Here is a 10,574-nt window from a genome sequence, read left to right as displayed (position 1 = left end):
TGGCTGCTTTCTTGATAACTTTATTGATTTCTTTTGATCACTCAGAAGGACTCCATGCTCCAATAATTCAATAATTGATTGCATCCATCCATCATTTATTGAAATTGGCATTGTTTCTTCTTCTTCAATACTTGCGAGCTTTTGTGCTTCTAATGGTATGTTGTTCTATGTTCCGTCTCCTTTGGCTGCTACTTTAGTTATGGCGTCTGCTTCAGAATTTTATGGTTTTACATAGTTCAAAAAAGAAAAAAAAAGAAAAAAAAAAACAAACAAGAGAAAAGAGGGAATGGGAAATATGTACACGTGCGCGCTCATATTATATATTTATATTTATTTGGTCTAAAATGTGCATATCGGACCCATTGGGTTTAGCTCCTATCAAACTGTCTAGGTATGGGTCAGAAATGCCTGGATTAATGGGTCGTGGCCCATGAGTCCAGAAATAGGGGGAGAGAGAGAGAAAGAGAGAGAGAGAGAGAGAGAGAGAGAGGGTTATACAACCTCTGAAACACCCTGAAATATGTGGGTATTTCCTTTGCGAATTTCATGTAAACCATCCAATATCTCATTGGAAGTTTGGACAAAACGAAGAGCTGTAATAAGCTTAATTTCCTGTATTCCATTTAGATCATGATCATCTCCAACCAAAAGGGAAATGGCTATTAAGTGTTTTCTCTTCAACTCAATCAAAACTCCCATGTAAAAGAGCTCACCAATTAGTGCTAGAAGACTTTCAAATGGATAATACCATATCAGCAACACCATTAGCAAACCATAAATATAAATCCTACAACTAAGGCTGAAAAATAACTTGCAATATTTTTCATGAAAAATATTTTATAGGAAAACACATTATTTTTCAATGTTTGGCTTTACATAAAACATTCTCTGAAAATATTTTTCAACATTTGATATAACATTAAAAAATTTAATTTTCCATCATATAAAAGATGCATACACCTATTATATTATTCATAAGCAATCTATATTAAAGAAAAATTTAATAATTAGATTTTCTATTTAAAATGGATTCTTATAGTATAAATACTATAATGATGATTAATTTCGTCTAATAATGTGATTTAGTTTTTTTTAATTAAATTATTTAACAATAGAGCGTATATCATATTAAGATAATTTAACAATATATAAGTACTATAATTACTTTAAAATATACTGTTAAAATATATATTTTAGATGGTATGAGCTTTAACATATTTTAAAAAATATATTATTGAAATAATCATGTTGCAAAAAATATCATGAAATTATATTTTAAATGATATGGACTTATCAATAAATTATTTAAACATTTCTTCCAAAAAAATAAGGCACTTGACACATTTTTTACGCTTCTAAAGAGACTACAGACGCACAATTGTAGCTCTTCAACACGTGGCGTGTTTCTTGGTGGACCAAAAAGATTAGTTTTGGATTATAAAATAAGTTAGGAAAATATTTTTGCATGTAAATAATGGTATGTCATTTTCCTTAATTGCTAACTTATTTTTCATCGACCAACAACTTATTTTCTTTGACTTATTTTCTTTTAATATTCCAAACAATGAAAAATTATAGAAAATATTTTCCTGCAAGTTATTGTATAGAAATAAACGGAGCCTAAGATATTAAACTCCATTCCAAAATTGATCTAAATCCACAAAACAAATATTACATAGTTCTTTTTTTGTTTCTACAATATCCAAAATCAACAACGCTAAGGTTACCTTTTTCGGTTTTGTTGAGGTATTTTTCAGATAGCCAAATAGAAAATAAACAACGAAAGTAACAATGGAAAAAGAAGAAAACGGTGAATGAGTGAAATGATTTTGAGTTTGAGTGTAAAAGAAGAGACCAGAGAATAAATAACACAAGAACAAGATTTACAAATATCAAAAGACGAGCAAGAGATAAAAAATAATGATAAACAATCAAAGGTAAATAAATCCAAAGGATAAGGTAATCAAAGTAGAAATACTCCACATATCAAGTAATCAAGCATCAAGTAAAAGTGGAGACACCTCATAAATCAAGTAATCAATTAAGGTAATAATTGATTCAGCAGAATCTAAGCACATATCAAAAGTAAGAAGGAAAAACCCTAGAATCAATGGTAAAAGGATTAAAACTCTTAAAATCATATTATCGACCAATAAACCTGAAAATAGAGGAAAATATCAGAAACATAAGAGAACAATTTCGAAGGCAGATCAATCAAGTAATAAAGGTAAATTTCAGAACAAATTTAGAGCTTAAATAGAAAAATCTGGCAAAATCAACCAGAAACCAAAGAATCATTCGATCGAATTGGAAAGAATGAAATAGAGAAAGAAACGGAAGTAAACAAATAAGAGAACTAAGAAACAAACTCGAAAAAATCTTGAAAATTTGATGAAAAACCATGAAAGACTAATTCAACGGAGGAAGAAAACGGATGAAAATATGGAACAAAATTATAACTTTTTTTTTTTTTTTTTTTTTTTGCGTCATTGATCACATTTTTTATTATTGTTGACAAATAAGACAACAACCGTCTTCTCATTCTTCTAAACTATAAACCTCAATTAATTTTGCCATTTAACCGACTTTCTTATGCAAAACGAAGATAAGAAAATTCTCAAAGGTAATATTTATTTGTTAATTTCTCTTTTTGAAATGGTATGTTTTGAGTTACCATATTCCTCGGGTTATCCTGACAATGAGAGAGAGTGTAGGTGCTAAAAAAATAATTTTTTCATGTATTAAATTAAGTAAAATTTGAATTTAGGATATTATTATAATTAATGCTCAAGTTCAAGATACCTAAAAAAGAAAGTTAAATTTAGAATAGAATTAATTATAAATCCGTAAAGTTGAGAGTTTCTTTTAATGGTTTGTCCTTGAAAATTAACAAAGTAACATTATATTTAACAAAATTTTCTAATAAGCTAACATCATAGGTAATTTAACGAAATAATAAGACAAAAATATTTAAAATTACGTCTTGAATATCATAAATTGTAAAATATCATCAACCATCATTCATACTTACAAAAATATTTACTTTTAATAGTGAAATATGTATTCTTAGCTATTCTTAACATCAATATTTAAAGCCTTATCGACCTTCTTAATTATAAATAGATTAGGAAAGTGAATAAAAGTATTTGGATTTCTAATTCCAATTTCCGAGAAGTATGCCATTTAAATTTCCTCACATAAAAAACAAAAGTAAACTTTTTTAAAAATGGCTTAGATGAGTTACACTTTCCTAGTTAAATGCAAAAAATATACTAATTTATCCTATCATTCAAATTATATTTTCCAAACAATAATTTCCTTTAAAATGTACATCTTAAAAAGTATACTCCTTAAAAATGGACCATTTTGAACCAAATCAGGCCTTGATCCATTAATATTTTAATAAATTTTCCAATTGAAATATGGGTAATACCGAATCAGTGTTTCCCCTCCACATTCATAAAAAAATTAGAAATAGAAATGAATTAATTATTATGATTCAAATTAATAATAAGATCTCATACTTCAATTTTTTTGAAACGGACTTTTACCTGTATATACTCAGTACCTAAATCCATTTTTTTTAACGTGGTTCTGGGTTCCAAATAGCGAATGACATAGACCTCCAATTTAAACCCGTGATGAATAATATATTTAATATTCATCCTAAACCCATTTAACTAATAACAGATCAAAATGAATTGGTAACCAAGAAAAAACTGAGCCTACCCTCGCTTCCTTACCTACTTCCAACAAAGCTGCTGCTTCGCAACATGGACCTACTTCCAATGAAGGATGGAAAAGAAAAGGCAGGGAAAAACCGAATTGCTGTTATAAAAAATAGGTTATGTGACTCGCTTGGTCGAAATATATTAGCCAAATACATAAAGTAACATTAGAACTTTATATGAAAAATTTATTTGCATCCTTAACTTTTAATTTACATGGTATGCAATGCTACAAGAGAAGGAAAATTTATAACACAGACAAGTTCTTTTACAGGGGGTATTTCCACAAACAATGAGTATCTCCTAATACTGCCAAGAATGGCATCAACTCTATTTGTCTTTATTTCTCTCCTTTTGCCACAAAAGCATGAACTTAAAGAACAGAACCATAAAATCACAGCTGCTAGTAACGAGAGAGAGGAAATGGAAAGAGATAGGAAATGGAAAGAGTAAATGAAAGATGGGGTTTTCGCTCTGTTAATGATATTGCTATCATGCTCGGGCCATCTTAACTGTATAATAAATCACAAATTAAATTAATGTAAGTAAAGAAATGAGATTACAACAAGTGAAGCAAGCTCACTCATCTGCCGTCTTTGGGTTCAAGGGCAGCTATTTCTTTCACAACTTGAGCTTTGTCTGCTTCAAATTGTTCGTCCTCTAGAAATATATAACGAAGAAAGAAAGTGAAAATAGTACAAAAACAGTTGAATGATGCAAAAAAAACAGCAGTTGTTCTTTTTACCTTTATCAGTTTTGAAATCCGCAAATAAACGTAGAAGCTTGCTCCTATTTGCGACAAGTATGCTAACAATGTCCGGAGGTTTATTTTGATTAGCAGCAAATAGCTGTAGGAGAAAGACAAATGTAAAAATTCAGTAGACAATCATATAAAGGACTGAATGAAGACTTACTCCTTCTGTAATAAATGAATTTAAAGTACAAAATTTATTTATACATTATAGAATTTGGTTTAGTCACATAGAATTCATAAAATAGAAATTAAGGGAATAAATGAACATTTTCATTAATATGAAAAATGAAACATGAAAATCCAAAATTTTATGAAATTCATTTATACCAAATAGAGTCTTAACAATTTACCAATTAAAAAAATAATACCTTGAAAACATGAAACGCTTCTGTCTGGATGCTCTTGCTTGATTCCTGCAAAGGAGGATTTGGCATATCAATGTCAAGTCGAAATATAAAATGATCTATAAAGGAGTGTGCCATGTAGACTGTCATATATGGAAGGAAGCCCTAACCCAGAATTTCTGTGGAAGAATTGATTCATGCAAAAAAAATTATTGAGAAGCTAATAAATGTTAAAAGCTTGACAAATAGCAAGCTCATATGTGCATGAGAGAAAAATAGTTTGGGGGGATGATGTGGGAGACTGATGACAAGTGATCTTTAAAGTATTCTACTCATACTCTTAGGAGATTCATAAGAATCCTCAAATTGTCTCTTGAGCTAACATATCGTGTCATCACAACTGAATTTGAACGATCCAGTAACATATCTCCCAATAGCTGCAACAATTAAAGATGCATGTTTAGCAGACAGTTAAATTATTAAAATCACTAAACCAGATTTCTACGAAGCCTAATGAAGGCATTCTCTAGATTTAGATATATTTAGAGAATGTCCATCCATTGTTAACAAAATATATGCGCAAAATGTCGCATATCTCATCTACCTTGACAGCTTGGCGCCTAGTAATGTAATTGGTAGATTCTAGTAGCTTTGAATTATACTCTTCAAAGAACTGCAACCAGCATAAAGTTCAACAATATCAGGATCTGATTGACTACAAGAATGCCAGAAAAAAAAAATATAAAACTACAATTTTGGAATTCATAAGTTAGCCGTCTTTAATAGGTATGAAACTATAAACATGCCCATTGAATATGCAAATAGAGAAGAAAGAAATCGGTGGAGACAAATAAAAGAGAAGAAAGGAACCAAATAAACTCGAATCATTAGGCAAATAATAGCTTCTAATTTGAGTGTTTCCCATTATTATAGCTATTGTAAATTAGTCTCAGTATAGCGACACAAAATAAATTAGCAGATGTTGTCAATTCTCATTAAAGCAGTTTCATCTACAATCAAAATGCTTTTAGCATATCAAGCACATAAAGCATGATTGCTATCCAGTTTCTGGACATGCAATGAAAATGAAATACCTTATGCAGGCAAATACAAACTTTCACAGACACCTATCCAAACCAAAATGATAGCAGAACTGACCCATTCATAATTCTTTGAAAGAAACTCCGCTACTGTAGATTTATGCCTTGTTAAGAGTTCCTGCAACAAAATGACAGGGATATATGCTACTGTAATTGACTGAATCACAATATTAGTAGTGGTGCAGACAATGCTCCATTTATTTTGCAGAAAATAAGTCGTAAATGAAAAGTATGCTCTATGAGAACCATTTCATGAGAAAATGAATTATTTGCACTGTCTAGTTTCTAGTGTTTAGCAAATTTTAGAAAATTTGAAAAACTAATTAATATTTAACCTGTAGAATATAAATTTTATTCTATTTATAACTAGAAAGAAAATTACACAAAAAGGAAGAAAATTGCTGTAGCTGTTGCTGCTAGTGGTAGTCAATTGAGATTGACGACAACTGGCAATCGTGGGCAGTAGTCAGTAGACTAGCAGGCTTGTGGACATACGGTTCATGTGTAAGTCCATTACTTATTTATGAGTTCAAGAAAGTCTAGAAAATACATCCCTAATTTGGCCGGGAAAATGAACTATTCTTAAAAATGGGAAGTCATTTTCCTCAAAAATAGTATTGTTTTTTTGACAATGAAACATTGACTGATTACTAATTATCCTATAATATTAAATATCAGAAAATGAAAAGGACAATGATGATTTTTTCTCTGGGAAAATATTTCATATGCAACAATGGAAACTAAAAACAATTAAATTTTCCCAAATTCCCCCCATCCAACAAAAAAATATTTAATTTACAAAATTATATATCACATAGCCATCACCAAAATCATGCAATAGAAACACCAAATGAACTTCCAGAGTGGTTATGTATCCAATTAGGAAAATTGTATGCAGGAGTGAAATCCAACATGTCCTATACAGTGACGCAACTCTTGCAAACTCTGAAATGCAACTAGTATTGTCACAACTTTAAAAGACGCAATTGTAATTTCAAATTGTTTTATCTTCTAAAAATTGGCTGAGATAAGTAAACAGAGTAATCTTTTCAACAAAAAAAAAAAAAAAAAAAAAAAACGCATAGCTATAGAGTGAAAGTAATCCTAAACCTTAAAAGTAGCAGCAGCATCTGCTGCAATGTCAAAATTTGGAAGCTGTATATAATCAAAGAATTTCTTCACATGATTGGATTCAAGAACATATCTGCAAAACAAAACAAAAAAAATACAAGCATGTTAAAAACAGACAAATACCATCAGAAAAGATAAAGCATATTCACAAACACTTTCATTGAAATTTGACCTGACGATTAACTTTATCCCAAATTCTTCCATCATTAACTTGAAACCAATTGTTTACATAAAACTAACAAGAAATCATCTTGACTTACAAAGGTATTAGCATAATGAACTAGAAAAGAAGTAATTCTCCACAAGCAAATTCTACAAGAGGCTTAAGGCAAATTTAGGCCTATTGATGCATGCCCTCCACCCCCAAAAAACTCACCCCAATAACACAAAAACAAAAACAAAAAAATATAGCATAAAAAGGAATAATGAGTTTAATAGCTAGGCTGCCTGGGGAAATTTTTGGCATAATACCAATTATTACAGCCTTCAATAAATTGTGACATCAAGCAAACCCACATATAAAAGCTTTCTGAGTTTCACATTCACTTAAACGAAAATAATAATTTCCACAACTTGACAGACCATATTGAAAATTTCCACTTTGCACTTTGTAGAGATTAACTAATAGTAAAAACTAGGCAACCATATTGACTTTACTCACTTTGCAACGCTCTGGTGACGTATGCACTCCCTCAACATTGCACCATAATGTAAGGCCATGTCTGTGCTTTCATAACTAAAGAAGCAACAAGCAAAAAATAAGAAGCTAATAAATATTGCACAAAAAAAGAGTTTAACTTAACAACTGCTTCAAATTGCGTGCCCAAATTTCCAATAATAAAGCTCCATGCAACTTGTAAAGCCAACAGTACGAATGGAAAAGAAAACATGTAAACCAATGAGAAGGGATATAGACCAAATTTCAGGAACAACCCGACTCAATAAGAAGTTCAACCCAAGAATCATCATACAAAATCCTCAAATAACATGATATGTAAATCATCATTACGTCATAATCATAAATTTTTACAAATTCTTGCAGTTCAAGCTTACCCTGCTATCAAAATATCCAAAAGATCTGTATTCTTTTCCAAGTAGTCAGATGCAATCAGCCGGGAATTAACTTGCTGTCTTTGTAAATTTGCAACAACTTGAGTGGCATCTTTTCGGGTCTGCAGAAAGAAACCTTGCCATGCTAAATAATAATGAGAGAAAATAAGACAATGCATGTCTAGCCATTTATAAAACCCATAAATGAAATGAATTTAACATAATCACTTAATTTAAGATAGTTAAAAAATCAGAACATCATAAGAGCACAAGGTATGCTCTAAGTGTAGAAATCTGCATACTCCTACCTCCAAGTTCAATTTGGGTAGACAAATGATCAAAAGACGAAGAGTATTTTCTCTGAAAAATTCTTGAGTCAGCTGTGCACATGCTTCTGAGACTGGCTCAGATTCACTATCGCCATAAAGAATTGACTTTAACTCCCTGATATTTTTAGAGAGCTCTGCCATCTGCAAAAAAATATGAAGTTTAAGGAAGTGATGTAAAATTGAGAAATGAATTACAAAAGCAGAACCAGACATACCCAGCTACCAGATAAAATAAAAAATCAAAATGTGGAAAACAAAGGTAACTTCAATAGACCTATTGCCACATCCTCATAATATTCCTAAAGATCACTTGCGCACCCAAAAAATTTAGTTGTATTATTTTGCTTGAACAAATGAACTAATGGAAATGAAACAGCTAACACCTAATAATGTCCCACATTAATAAATTAATTGATTCATGAAATCAGATTTTGAATATGTACTTTTGTGAATTTTCTATCTGTAGTTTTTATTATCAACGATGTTATCAAGAAACAGAAACCCAGTCAAACATAAATCAACCCCAAATTGCATGAGACTGATGATACATCAATTGCATTTGCAGCCTCACCCTCCTAATCGTTAATGCTACAAGACTTGAAGCCTTTACACTCTCGAGATTCCTATATTGAAATTATAAGAACTCTCTACCCACAGAAAAAAGGTACAACAAACACTAGGTTTATTTTGTTCACTAGATTATAAGTATCAATCATAAATCGTTTGACATTTAGGACCTACAAATCCTCCACTAAACACTATATAAAATCCAATTTTCTATAAACAGCAACAATTCGTAAAAATGTTACTTGCTGTCCCCAACACACCTAAAAGAGGAAAACAAATCCAGATCCCTAAAAATCCAAGAATAAAGTTAAATCCACCAAATTAAAAACTTAGTACAAAAACTAATTACAAAACCTTTTCTTCACGCTTGGGATCGCGAGCATCGGATGAGGGGCTGCGATCAGCGTAGATGAGGAGATCTCGCGTTTGCCGAACAATATCAACCGGAGTTCGAGGCTTAGACTTGAAAAGTCCCTTCATCCTTTCCGATTTCGAATGAGGTAAGTTCACTGGCCCTCCGGCTACAGCTGATGTAGCTGTTGTAATTGTTACCACCGGCGCCGCTGCTGCTGCCGGCGGCTGCGAGAGCCTCTGCACCACCTCCCTCGAAGAGGCTCTCTCAGCAGCAGCAGCCGCCGCAGGTTTCGACACGCAGGCTCCTATCCTTACTCTGAATAGAAACCCCCACTGTTCTTGTTGAGCACTTTCTAGATTTTTTTGGTCTTGGTTTTTTGTTCTGGATTTGAGAAAAGAGAGACTAGAGTTTTGCAGTTGCTTTGTTGTTGTTTTTTTTTTTAATTTAAATTTGTTTATTAATATTTCGTGAGATCCGACGGTACTGTGTTGTATTTTATGCCAACGGTTGGTCGTTACTGTAACTACTTACATCAATAGATGAATGGCCGGATAGACAGATAAGATTAAACTCTGTGCAGTTATCAGGTACATGCGGGTTCACCAAGGTTGCTGACAGGAGACAAATAGACCTTCTTCTTTTTTTAACAAGCACAAGTTTTTACTGCCGTTTTGTTGTTTGTTAGCTGGTATTTTGTGTAGCAGCGTTTGGGAAACTGCACTTCTAAATTTTAAACGAGGTTTAGTTCAGTTAATCTGTACAGCTAACAGTTGATTCATATTAATTAATTGATAGTCAACATAAATCTCAATTAGCTATGGATTCCATCTATTATGATTTGACGTTTTCCTACGAGCTGCTACTCAAAACGGAGTCACAAATTTTTTACCAGATGTCAAAATAATTTATCATTTAATATGACAGTTTTTTTTATATATATAAAACTAATGCAATCTTATAATTATGTATATATATATGATATCAATTGATGCTTTCAACCGTTAGATTTAAGAAAAATAAATATAAGATAAAAAAAAAACAACTTGATTAAAAGTAAATGTGTTTGCAGTCAAATGAGCGTCTCCTTTTCCTGTTATTTAATATAATATATATGTACCACTGAAATTACTTTATAGCATAAGCAACAGAAATAAAAGTCAATTTGATCTCTAAACTTGTTTAACGAAATCAAAAATGTCATATTTGACCTTTTAGA

The 10,574-nt window shown here is 31.3% G+C and overlaps 1 protein-coding gene across 2 annotated transcripts; it reads right to left on the bottom strand.

Moving 5' to 3' along the window:
- Positions 1-3,885: 3,885 nt before the first annotated feature.
- On the bottom strand, positions 3,886-9,890 carry LOC149498399 (Mo25 family protein). 2 transcript variants are annotated; one of them, XM_089718238.1, is made up of 12 exons: positions 9,358-9,890; positions 8,416-8,577; positions 8,111-8,229; positions 7,719-7,793; positions 7,037-7,130; positions 5,985-6,044; positions 5,431-5,499; positions 5,165-5,263; positions 4,851-4,895; positions 4,474-4,576; positions 4,312-4,388; positions 3,886-4,240 (listed from the first exon to the last, which is right to left on the bottom strand). In XM_089718238.1, exons 1-11 carry the CDS (start codon positions 9,481-9,483, stop codon positions 4,312-4,314), a joined length of 1,029 nt encoding a protein of 342 aa, XP_089574364.1. In that variant the 5' UTR covers positions 9,484-9,890; the 3' UTR covers positions 3,886-4,240. The 2 variants fall into 2 exon arrangements, with proteins under 2 accessions (XP_089574364.1, XP_089574363.1); XM_089718237.1 differs by having other exon boundaries at positions 3,886-4,388.
- Between the last annotated feature and the right edge of the window lie 684 nt (positions 9,891-10,574).

Source organism: Jatropha curcas, chromosome 2 (assembly GCF_041381405.1).
Source record: "Jatropha curcas cultivar XTBG-Jc1 chromosome 2, XTBG_Jcur_1.0, whole genome shotgun sequence".
Taxonomy (NCBI): domain Eukaryota; kingdom Viridiplantae; phylum Streptophyta; class Magnoliopsida; order Malpighiales; family Euphorbiaceae; genus Jatropha; species Jatropha curcas.
This window is presented reverse-complemented; position numbering and strand designations above follow the sequence as displayed.